The sequence below is a fragment of the Limanda limanda genome, chromosome 6 (assembly GCF_963576545.1).
Source record: "Limanda limanda chromosome 6, fLimLim1.1, whole genome shotgun sequence".
Taxonomy (NCBI): Eukaryota; Metazoa; Chordata; class Actinopteri; order Pleuronectiformes; family Pleuronectidae; genus Limanda; species Limanda limanda.
Window position 1 is genome coordinate 135,170 of NC_083641.1, and position 13,245 is coordinate 148,414.

The 13,245-nt window shown below is 39.4% G+C and overlaps 1 protein-coding gene across 2 annotated transcripts in view; it reads right to left on the reverse strand.

The window, feature by feature from the left end:
• The window catches only part of nf1a (neurofibromin 1a), a 162,820-nt gene that overhangs the window by 53,469 nt on the left and 96,106 nt on the right, over positions 1-13,245 (reverse strand). For both annotated transcript variants that reach the window (XM_061073898.1, XM_061073897.1), the window contains exons 31-35: positions 8,961-9,119; positions 8,689-8,786; positions 3,379-3,525; positions 3,106-3,252; positions 1,997-2,107 (exon numbers count right to left, since the gene is read on the reverse strand). In XM_061073898.1, coding sequence (XP_060929881.1) covers positions 1,997-2,107; positions 3,106-3,252; positions 3,379-3,525; positions 8,689-8,786; positions 8,961-9,119 — 662 coding nt within the window. The remainder of the gene's footprint in view (positions 1-1,996; positions 2,108-3,105; positions 3,253-3,378; positions 3,526-8,688; positions 8,787-8,960; positions 9,120-13,245) is intronic.

Sequence of the window (13,245 nt, forward strand, 5' to 3'; positions counted from 1 at the left end):
AATAATGCTCAGTTAACAATGGTGTTGAATTTAACTCAAACTTAACAAATATGGCTAATAAGTGAGTAAACCAGCATCTAAAGGTATTTTGTATTTAAAAAGCCATGTAAACGTTTACCGCCCACTTCAGACCTGTTTATAGGGTAGTGCATGTCAGTCACAAAACAAAACATCAGTGGCGCGATCCCTGGCCACTGTAATGCGCATGTCAAAGTTGCCACTGATTCTTTTAAAAGCTCTGTATGAATCTGTTTGTGTGAATGGGTGAACTGATTTGACAATCGCTCAAATAATTTTGCCAAGTGTTTTTCAAAAGTACAAACTTTTTGAAACGAGGTAGCATTTTATTCATTTTTAGATTTTATATTTAAAAAATTGTATTGCCTTGGTGAACAAGATTTAAGTTACTAGTTTCTCTGACAAATTATTATTATTGTTTACTCACTTGGGTTCATACCTCCGCCAAGGCCGAACAGTCTTCTTATGAAACCATATTTAAATTTACTAGTTTAGATTCATATTTTGACGTGCACTAAATTGCACAGAATTCATAAGTATCAGTCTCCTAAACATACCATTAAAAACAAAATCCATGAATTATACTTGTGTTAAAATGTTAAAAAATCCCACAAAGTTAAATAAAGGGAAAAACTATTATTTGCTCCTGCCCCCTGAATCTGCACCAGAATTGAATACGTTCTTCCCTGACTCGTAACGCATCCTTCCACCAATCCTTGTCTGTGTGTGTGTGTCTGAAAATGTTTATGGAACTGAAACTCTAAACAATGAAGAAAGGAGGGTGGGAGCAGAAGCAGTTTGGGTCAGATATTATGCCTTCATACAAATGATTTATAAGTAACCGTTGCTGCTTGGTGTTAATCATGAATCTTTTACTTGTTCTCATTTCTAACTTTTGATATTAAAGCATAATTCCCTTAGCTTCATTCAACATCACACAGAGTTCAAGCAGCTGATAAGTTCTGGAAGTCGGACAGAGTAACATTGTTTTGATAAAGCAGGAACACAATATTCTTTACTCCAATGCCAAGAGGATGGACTACGCCTGCGCACTATCGAGGAAGAACCAAGGAAGACTTCCCCTTGGTTTTGACCTATCAGATTCTACCTACTGTTATAAAATATTACAGACACCGGCTGTTTGATGCGTCTGGCGACTCGTGACTTCCCCGGTGCTGCTAGAGTGCCGGGGTAGTTTGTTGGATGCCCATTTCTTTGCTGTTCAAACCTTTTCATTGCTTCTAAATAAATACTTGAATCAGACCAAACCGGCTCTTCTCATATTTAGGATAAACGAACACGCAACGACATAATCCATCCAGTTGTTTTTGCGTTACCTTGCTCACAAGCAAAGACACTAACAAACTGACAGGGTTAAAATCATAACCTAGTTGGCTTAGGTAAAAAATTTAAATAAGATTTTTACAAGATGATTTGTGTGTGTGTAATCATGGTAGTATTCACTAGTTAATATTAACATAGAGTCTCCTGTAGTTTATCTTATTGGACTGAAATATACTGTAGGGTATGTCTAATATTTTCTCAAAGTTACATATGGAGGGGCAATATATTAGAAACACCTGACATTGTAAAGTACACTAATACAAGAATACTTTACCACAGACTCTTTGTATTACATCAAACCATATTTATAACTGTTCAAGTTTACTGCATAATAAGAATACCAAGATGTGTACAGAACATGTTGACCGAATGTTGGATTGAATGTTCTAGCCATGGACAAGGTAAAGCAGTATGCACTACTGGCCCGTTTTGGCAGATTTATGTTTCCAACTGATAATGTCTAGAGTTTTTCAAACAATGATGAGTTATGCTGAAGCTCTATAAATTTAACAGAAATGCAGAAATATGATAAAGCACTGTCTTGCACTTCCAAAAATATAAAAAGCTCCAGACAATCCACAACAAAATCAAAATGTTAATAAACAGAAAAGGAAAATGGACATTCAGGTCCTACCTGCGAGCCACATAGTAGAACACTGGGTTCCCAGTCTTGGATGTTCCGGCCTGGTAGAAGATGTTGAGCGTCTTCAATGCTTTGAACTCTTCCTTCTCATGGACCTGGTGCCTAAAGAGCAGAGACTTTTTATACATAGTAAATGGATTTATATGGCACATTTCTAGCCTTAAAGGAATAGTTCATCCAAAATGAAAATTCACTCATTATCTACTCAGCCCTAAGCTGATGGAGGGGTGGGTGAAGTGTTTGAGTCCACATTTCTGGAGTGTTAGGGGTAAACTTTGTTAGAGTTTCCAATCCAAATAAAAAAATAAACTTGAATCCAATTATAGCCAATGCAGAGATGCTAAGACAGGAGTAATATGATCTCTCCTTCTAGTTCCTTTCAGCACTCATGCTGCAGCATTTTCTACAAGCTGGAGGGTTTTCACAGACTTACTGTGACATCCTGATGATAAAGAAATCAGTTATCCAGTCTAGTGGTAACAAATGCATGGACAAGTTGGTTCTGCTGGAATTAAAAAGATTTTGAATATGCGGGGAAAACACATAAATCAAAGTAATAATAATAGTGGCTTGCAATTATATAGCGCCTTTCAAGGCACCCAAGGACGCTTTATCTCTGTCATAGGACAAAAAGAAGAGAAATAAACAGCAGAGTGGAACATAAACTGAGGCCAAAGGCCTTAGTAAAGAGGTAGTGCTTGACACATTTTTTGAAGATGTCAAGATTCTTCGTGTATTTTGGCAAGGGGAGTTCCAGAGGGAGGGGTCTGCGACACAGAAGTCTCTGTCTCCAAAAGTTCATAGAATAGCAACATGTAGCCTAATCTTCTCAAAATAAACAAAAATAGGTGTGAAATAATAATTATTGGTCTCAACCCACTAATTGAATTCAATGAAGGTCATGTCTGAAAACAGCGATATAATCACAACATCCATTATACATTTAGCAAAAAGGTAGAAGACATCAACTACAGAATGAAAACAGAAAATGAATCTCAGCATCTCAGTGACATAAATCTGGACTTACTTGCATGTGGAAGAAAGGGAGCTTAAGAAAAGAGTAAATTAGGAGACAGGTTACAGGCCAGTAGTTCACCAACCTGGTCATGAACTCTTCAAACTTGGAGCTAGTCAGGTTAAGACTGGACCAGTGAGTGTCAGCCACAGGTTTGTGTTCAGGGGGTCCTAGGTAGGCTAGCAGGGTTGCCATCTTGTCAAAAGGCCGTCTGCCTACAGCCTTGTGATCTCTGGAAGTCAGATCGTAATTCTTACTCTCACAACCATATGAATGAAGAATTTAGTTTTAGTATTGAGATCATACAACAGAACTCAATAGTATGTTGTCTGATGAAGATAAAACGATGTATTCTGACCTGTTACTGGAAAGGTACTGGCCAATCCTCTCCTGGTTGTTCCACAGCAGGCGGTGGAGGGCCAGCACATTACCATCACTGATGAAGGACAGACTATGATTGACAGTGTCACTGGGTGGAGAGTCGGATGCTATGTCCAAGAAAAACCTGTGGTGGAGAGAGGAGAGGATTAACTCGACCTACAGACAGAAGATACCTTTTCTGTCTGGTGCACCACAGTAGTATTTACATAAATAGGGTTTTACATCCCCATTTTAAGGAAGTTTAAACTTCCTATTATTCTAAAATAGTAACCCTAATGAAACCCAAAGAAAAGAGAAAATACATAATTTTGATTATGCATCGCTAATTACTCAAGCAAAAACATTGTCGGTTATATTGTCTCCAATGTGAGGATTTGCTTTCTTTATTTTAGATTATTGTAAATTGAATATATAATCATGAAATAAAACTGGAAAAACACCATCAACCCATCTATAGCCCTTATCAATAACAAGTACCGTCAGCATTTTTCTCAATTTTGGCACCATTTTTGTAATTAAGTATTGAATATTGTGCATGTTTATACAGTCAAGATCAAAGAAACCATACAAAGACCATGCAGAGGGCTAACTTTTTCTGAAAAGTAGGGACTAAATATAACCCCAAAAGCATTTTCATATTTGATTACAAATCTCACTTCATTAGCCAGGCGAGGTAAGCGGGATACGAAAACCTTTGAATCTGCCTTTAACAGTTTGAATGTATAGGGTCCAGAGATGAAGTCAAAAATAGAATTTTCTCCACTGAATAATGTTTCTGCGAGCCTGTCAATCAGCAGATCCCACTATCTCAAATTAAATAATAATTGCAATCAAAAGCTTTTGAAACAGATAGTGAAAACTGTGCTGAAGCATCTCTAAGAAGGCCTGGCAATGATTGACTGAAGCCTCTACTAATTATCTATAGCTCTATATATGTCTGTGTAAATGCACTAGCTGGTGAACAGTTAAAAAAAAAAGAAAAATAAATCACAACAGAGTCAAAGCAAACAATTTAAATCACAGGTTGATCACTCCAACTAATAATGTGACTCAGTATGCTCAACCTGAATATATGGATCAAAGAAGCATGCCTCAGCCATGGAATACATTTTATTGACAATTCGATTTTTTTCTGTAAAAACAAGGACGGCTTTCAGCCTGACGGTGTACATCTACACTTCACCATGTCATAGCCAACGGTACCCTGGCTGCTGTTAGGAACCGGGATGATATCCTCGGTGCTATTGTCAGACATTACACTGGTGCAGTTGGCCCTGGGTTCCTCCTGGTGCAGGACAATGTCAATGTCATGCCTCATGTGGCCATAGCTTGTAGGAGAAATTCACGCAAGTTGGATTAGTCTGTGATTTAAATGTGCTACTTTGATTTTCAGTGTGGTTTTGAATCCTGCTGTCAACGGGTTCATTTTGGTTTCCATTGACCCTTGTTACTACATTTTGTTCTCAACAAATTTTGCCAGATTTTATTTAACTCCCTTTGTTATAAATCACGCTTGTTGTTTGATTGATCTGTTATGAGATTGGCTTGTAGTAAGATAGTTTGCGCAGTCAACAGATAACTATATTATTATAAAGTGATGGGAGGCAGGTTTAATAGGTAATACGTAAATGCATGTATTTCCGTCTCTAGAAAAACATTCAGTTTTATTTGAACTTACTACACTATTTTAATGAGAAAGATATTTGCAAACAAAAAGAAGTTGCTAAAGTGCCTTTTCCCAGAAGCAGATAATGCTTGCCCTCTAAATCAAGTAGTTCATGCACATTTACCCAGTGACTATTAACTAAAGATTGCAACACAGATACATATATACATTTAAGATAAATAGTAAAAGCCTCAAACCATAACTTACAATTACAAGGTCAGAAAACTACAACATGGCCCACAAATAACTGCTATATGTACCAACTTAGCGTTATGTGAAGGGAAAAAAGGGGATAAACAATGAAAAAACAAACAAAAATTGATTTTATAAGACTCTTTGGGGGTATATACAAATTAAGAAAAGACAGCAGATCACTTGGCTTTATTAAGAAGAGCTGTGTCTTGTAATCCTACATTTCTTCTACATTTGTTAATATGGTGAGTTCATACGAACGTACACGCCATATCAGACAAACGCCTCTAACTTCAAAGTGTGCATTAATAAATTAACTTAATAAATTGTATTTCCTCTCCCCTTCAATCTCATCTATATATTTTTCGTCATTATCATTTATTTATGTCACATGTTTGAAACCAGGAGCATCACATTTCAACTCTGTAATCAGGTGTTTCAGACTTTTAATCGCAATAACGTTAAAAGTCGAACCTGAGTGTAAACTGAGGCTAAAGGGGAATCTGACTGGCTAATGAATTATATGGCGGTGCTATGAAAGCACTGCTACTTTGAAGTAGCTAGCAGGCCAGAAGGAACAGGGTTTATGAGTTTATTAATGGTTTTTAAAAGACATCTGGGATTATAGTGATTGCTGGTGATTAGTTTTGAGAAATAGTTTTCGCTTTCTATTTTACTTTTATTATTATAGGGAGGCAGTTTACATTTGTTTTTGGAGTGCAATAAATCAATAGGCCAGGGACTGGAGCAGTGCTATACATTTTGACCATAGAAGCCTCAAAACTAGACAATGTATTCCTGATAATGGGTCAGCAAATAAAGAATTTATTTAAAACAGCTAGGCCAGCCGCCTGGCCATTATCCCTGGGTGTGTTTAGATATTCATAGTTGGGTAGGCAAAGCTCTAGCAGCTGGGAGTGATCACAAGAAGACAACCAGGTCTCAGTTAATGATAAAACGTCTATATTGGATGAAGAAATAAGATCACTCAGTATAAAATACTTAGAAAGGTAGAAAGGTACCTTACATTTAGGAGGTCTAGTCTCACAGGTACCCTTTGGCCAGCAGAGGGGGCTCTCTGGATAGAGATTAGGTGACTGGACTGGCGAGCTGTATTTATTTATTTTTTGTTTGGCCTATTGTTAATACCATAAGGTATATTATAGTACCTGTAGTATGGGAGTGGGACAAAATATAAAAATGGCGATTTGTGGCTGACTGGGAATATGGATGGGTTTTGATGAATTGTAAATGGTTTGTATAGCGCTTTTCTAGTCTTGATAACCACTCAGGGCGCTTAACAGTACAGTTTGCCATTCACCCATTCACGGTTGATAATTTTTTTTTGGTCTTTCATGGTGTAAGTCACATTGGTGAAGGAGGCTTAACACCAGCTAGGAAGGCTGCCTATTTTAGTTAAATTATAATGATATTTTATATTTTTCAGTTGAGTGGAAGCTGTGCTAACGGGAGCTGTAATGTAAGATCCTGAGATCTGATCGGGTCGAGTACAAGAAAGAAGCAGATACTTGGTAGTTGGCAGATTAAGACAGAGTGTAGCCACATGAATTTGATGCTAGTGTCAGCAGCCGGGGTAGGTAGCAGTGGGATCATGGGATCTGATTGTTAAGATCTGACGCTTTGCTACAGAGATTGCATTTTTAAGATAGAATATTACCTGGTCAAGTACGAGAAACAAGTGTAGATTTGGCAAATGCCAAGTCGAGATGTAGTCAAGTTAGAGCTTCTCAGTGGTACGCACAACACCAACTTTCTGTCACCAGGTGGTAGTGTGAGGACATTGTTTGCCCAAGAGACTTTAGTCTCAAGCACAAGCTCCCCTGCTACCCCTCATAGCTGTGGAGAATTCATTCCCTCCTGTTTAGCCTTCCTACGTTGCACAAAACGCACGCTCGTTGTCAACGCGACCGCAGTTAGACCCGATGTGTGCAGGTGCTCTGGCCTGCCAATGCTACTTGCAGCCCTTGCATTTATTTTAAGTATTAACTATTACAGAATGCTATTCAACAAGAATGTCATTGTAACTCACGCACAAACTCCACAGTAAACACAGCACACACCAGAAAAACAAACAGCCCACTGTTTTCATTAGGTCTTTTCAAACTGCCTCTATTTTTTTACTTTGGTTTATTACTAATTAATGGCCTAACTCATTTATTTATTCATTGTCTTTGTCTTTTTGCCCCCTGCCACATGCTCTTCCACCCAATCACCTTTACCCTCTAAAGACTGCAGGGTTGGGGGGAGTAGTAGTTCGCGGTTCTAACCTCAGGTTGAGTGGGAGGGGTGCTGGGAGGGTGGTGACAAGCAAGGCTCCCCTTTTGTATTTCTTCCCTATTCTTGTTTTCCCCCTTGTTGCTCCCTAACACACGCACGCACCCAACAAAATTATTGATTTTCAATGGAAATGCATCAATGCCTTCATCATCTAGGAACTGCCTACACAATTTGGCCACATGAGGCAGGGGATTTTCCTGCAGCAGGAGGAACCCAGGGCCCACTGCACCAGAGTAAGGTCTGACAATCGCTCTGAGGATTTCATCCCGGTACCTAACACAGGGGGTGGCGTTGGCTATGACATGGAGGTCTGTGCGAACCTCCAAGGAGATACCTCCCCAGACCGTCACTGACTCACCCTCATGCCAAACTCACGGAGTCTGTTTCTAACAGTTTAGAGATCTGGCAGTAGGGTGCAACGATTAATCCCCGTAGTCGACAAAAATAGTCGCCGACAAATTTAATCGTCGATGATTCGTTGGTTACGTCATAGCGCGTGTTTTTCGTGCCGTGGTGCTGAACTAAACGTTGACTTACCGGAGGTGCTGAGTGGCGTCACCTGAGATGATTTAATACTCATGCCATTGGTCTGTTAGTGTTTTTTGCTGCAAACTAACTAGGTTGTGAATAACCAGTGAGCCCAGTCATGAAACATGCACAATGATTGCTACACCAAGAGCCACAAACTGACCCCTTTTTTAACCAAAGCGACACAAAATATCCATAGCAGATAAAATGGTCAGGATTTGGTCTGGATTATTTGTTATATGTGAAGAAAAATAAGTGGTTTTGGATTTCGGGCGGCTGTGGCTGAGGGGATGAGTGGTCGTCCTCCAACCTGAAGATCGGCGGTTCGATCCCCAGTCTGAACCATCTGCATGCCGAAGTGTCCTTGGGCAAGATGCTGAACCCTCAATAGCCCCCCATAGAATAACAAAGTGCTGCAAGTAGATGCACTGTATGAATGTGTGTGTGAATGGGTGAATGTGAAACTGTACTGTAAAGCGCTTTGAGTGGTCATCATCCGACTAGAAAAGCGCTATATAAATACAAATCCATTTACCAAATACAAATCCATTTCGTGTTTAAGAACAAATGTGTATAGGCAGCAAAATGTCCCAAATTTCTTACCTCCTTGCAGAATCAAAGTTGCTCTTCACAAAATCATTAAAAGGCCTCATGTATTCTTCTTTTGTAAACAAGACGTGGTTTGCAATGCTCTGCAGAATCTGAAAAAAAACAAAAAACATTAAAACTCTCCTGGCAAATCTATTCTTCTTTTACCTCCGATGGTTGTCTACTATATTCTTCAAGCAAATACAAAGACAGACCCAACATACAAGAACATACAAACTAACATTCCCAGGCTCCAAAAGTTTGCTTATTATAGGAAACAGACTTACCTTGGACATAAGTTTGAGACCTCGTTCTATCCTGGGCAAGGGCTTCTTATCCAAGATGCCAGCCTCATATGGGGATACAATAGCTGGGTTGACAAACCGAAGAAACATGGCACTGCCCACAGCACCAATGCTGTTCTGCGGGAAGCGCTGACTCACCACCTACATGAAATAGGATGGCGGGAGCAGGGTACAATATAGGGAGAATGTGGAATAGATGGAACAAAAGACAAATGGTTGAGCAGGTTTGAGAATAAGGTATGAAAAAATATATAAAATGGATTTCAGTACATTTAAGAGCACAGGAGGGAATGATGTGAATAATTTTTTCAATATTTGTAATAGTGGAGAGTGAGGTGACGATGTCTTGCTCAGGAGGAATTACAGTGGGGGAAGATACATAGACTTTTAAACAATGCTAATTCATTCCAGTAACAAGCGTGAGGAAAGGTGTTACTCAAGTAACGGCACAAGAGAGACACTAAAGGAAGCGAAAGATAAGAAAGACTTTCTCTGCTCCTGAAGAATAAAAATGAGAAGCCTTTACAAAAGACATAGAAAGGTGGATTAGAGAGGACAGAATTAGAGCTGACATATTGTGTGAGGTACAGGATTATTTTCCTGAGCCAAACAAACATCCAAGTGAAGTTGAAGTGCTCCACAGCTGTTTGTCTATTATTTTCTGTCAAATCCACTGCTCTGTTGAATTTCAGACTTTTTTGTTGTGCCATGTAGACGGCAGTAATGCACCTTGACGTTGGTTGCCAACCACAAATAAACCTTGCGCCTAATGCCTTGCCATCTTTTAGTTTTATGATTATGAGTCACCAAAGAAAAATATAATTTCATCCACAAGGGAACATGAATAAGTGTAGAAGTAGTTGATGTACGTAAGTTGGACCAACTGATAGTCAGAACATCACCTCCATAGTCATGATGTTGATAAGGCTATATTAATGTTTGCTGAGGATTGCACAACAAGTAAAAGGCTTATGATTTGATTGTTTATGACTTATTGTAAGTCGCTTTGGATAATAGCATCAGCTAAATGAAAATAAAATGTAATGATTAATTTAGCACTTCAGGGCTCAACTATTGCAGCCAATTATACATGTGTGCAAGTTACCAAATGTATTTTGGGAACTGGTATGAAAATAAAATGTCTTTTCTAATTCAGTTTAAGCTGCCTTTTTTTTTTTCAACAGTTAACCTGATGCAGCGAATGCACTTCACCAATGTGCAGACCACTGGCGCCTGTAAGCAAGTACTACATCTGATATCTGACATCTGCCATTCTGATACTACAAAGCTGATGAATAAACTATTATGTAAAAATAATGGAGATATAAAAAGTAAATGTGAAGTCAGACAGTTTGTGCTGCCAAAGTAGAAAGGAGAGAAGCAAAGTACTTAATGTGTGATGAGCTCAGTCTGTCTGAAATGTTCATTTATAATACGTGTTGACAATTGTTATTCGACCATAATTTTCTTGACCAAGGTGTATTCGGAAGAGATATTAATTGTCAAGTATTAATATACAGTACTGTGCTAAAGTTTTAGGCAGGTGAGAAAAAATGCTGTAAAACTAAGAATGCTTTCAAAAATGGAAGTGTTAACAGTTTATTTTCATCAATTAACAAAATGCAGTGAATGAACAGAAGAGAAATCGAAATCAAATCAATATTTGGTGTGATCACCCTTTGCCTTCAAAACAGCACCAATTCCTCTAGGTAGACTTGCTCACAGTTTTTGAAGGAACTCGGCTGGTAAGTTGTTCCAAACATCTTGGAGAACTAACCACAGATGTTCTGTGGATGTAGGCTTCCTCAAATCCTTCTGTCTCTTCATGTAATCCCAGACAGACTCCATGATGTTGAGATCAGGGCTCTGTGGGCGCCATACCATCACTTCCAGGACTTCTTGTTCTTCTTTACGCTGAAGATATTTCTTAATGACATTGGCTGTATGTCTGGGGTCGTTGTCCTGCTGCAGAATAAATTTAGTGCCAATCATACGCCTCCCTGATGGTATTGCAAGATGGATAAGTATCTGCCTGTATTTCTGAGCATTGAGGATACCATTAATCCTGACCAAATCTCCAACTCCATTTGCAGAAATTGCAGCCCCAAACTTGCAAGGAACCTCCACCATGCTTCACTGTTGCCTGCAGACACTCATTATTGTACCGCTCTCCAGCCCTTCGGCGAACAAACGGCCTTCTTCTACAGCCAAATATTTCAACTTTTGACTCATCAGTCCAGAGCACCTGCTGCCATTTTTCTGCACCCCAGTTACTATGTTTTCGTGCATAGTTGAGTCGCTTGGCCTTGTTTCCATGTCGGAGGTATGGCTTTTTGGCTGCAACTCTTCCATGAAGACCACTTCTGATGAGACTTCTATGGACAGTAGATGGGTGTACATGGGTCCCACTGGTCTCTGCCAGTTCTGAGCTGATGGCACTGCTGGACATCTTCAGATTTCGAAGGGAAATAAGCTTGATGTATTTTTCATCTGCTGCACTAAGTTTCCTTGAACGACCACTACGCGTCTATGATCCTCAACGTTGCCCGTTTCTTTGTGCTTCTTCAAAAGAGCTTGAACAGCACATCTGGAAACCCCAGTCTGCTTTGAAATCTTTGTCTGGGAGAGACCTTGCTGATGCAGCATAACTACCTTGTGTCTTGTTGCTGTGACATCAAACTGTCTTTCACAACCTCACAGCAGAGTTTGTCTGTTCCTCACCCAGTTTTAAGCCTCCTACAAAGATGTTTCTGTTTTAGTTAATGACTATGTTTCAACCTACATGTGAAATTGATGATCATTAGCACCTGTTTGGTATAATTGGTTGATCATACACCTGACTATGATCCTACAAAATCCCTGACTTTGTGCAAGTCTACCTAGAGGAATTGAGGCTGTTTTGAAGGCAAAGGGTACTAACACCAAATATTGATTTGATTTAGATTTTTTTTGTTCGCTCACTTTGCATTTTGTTAATTGATGAAAATAAACTGTTAACACTTCAATTCTTGAAAGCAGGTGAATGGCGGTGAATCAAATCAGCAGTCAACTTTGTATTTCTGAAACATGAACTTAAGTAATTAGAAAGAAAACTAATGACAAGGTTCTCTTCAAGAAGGTCTCTACATACATGTTCATTTAATGTGTCAGGGCTGGGAGAAGAAGTGATTGTCATGGCCAAATTAATTAATAATTATATCATCACAACATTGAGAGAAAGTTTGAAAAATTATAACATCAATTTAAACCTTGCTAACTCTGCCGAGGAGGTTCTATTTCTTGGCATTCACTTCGATGCCACTATTGGGGACCCCCTTCATGTATTCACAGAAGGTCTTGCACCAATATGCCAGCCCTGAGGGGCATACCAGTTACTTGTTCTGACTTCAGACACCCATCACAGACAACACAAGTTACACAAGACCCTGGTCACAGAGAGCCTGCGGTCACCACACTGCCAGCCCATAGGAGCTAGTTAATAGGGTTATTTGCCTCCTTGTAGCACACCAAGCTAAATGGATCCAGCTCCCAAGCTTCCTTTCACTTTGGGTGCAGGTGATGCTTCTCGCTTGTACAGCTGTGGTAAAAGATTCCAAGCAAGGACACACAACAGGTCTGCTCTGAATGTCTCAGACAAGAACACGAAGACCTGCCATCAGCAACCGTAGCTCGTGCACTTACTGCATTTGCTTCACAGCAAAGAGCTTCCACTGGAGAATAGCCCGCCAGGCTATACTCTCTGAGAGGGACCAGATCTCTTCCAGTGCCACAGCCAAGGACAAATGAACTGAAGGGGACACACGTTCAGGATTATTCTGAAGCTGTCAGACTAAGGAGAAAAGAACTACTACCAAAGATGATGTAGGCAAGCAAAAAGGGACTTTGTGCTCTTCTGAGCCTCAATTTTACTTATAATGGCATTGGTCTGGTATTATCTATATACTGGTGGTGGGGTAGTTGTCTGAATCTAAAGTTATATTCCTGCTTTACCGAGGGATGATTTTACTATCCAATACATGGAAGGATTATAGGTCCTTGTTCATTTACCACATGCCAAACCGATCATTGGATGCCGCTAGATGCCTCCAAATACAGATGTAGACTATCTCTCTAGAATGTGTAGCATGGTTGGTTTAGCATCTGATGGAAGTACAGAAATATAGTGGAAATCCATTAAATATACTGAATGGTAGACATGAACATTGATTGGCATTCTAACAAGTGTCTCACAAAATGCGAACCCTAACCCTCTTTATCAACTCTTCAT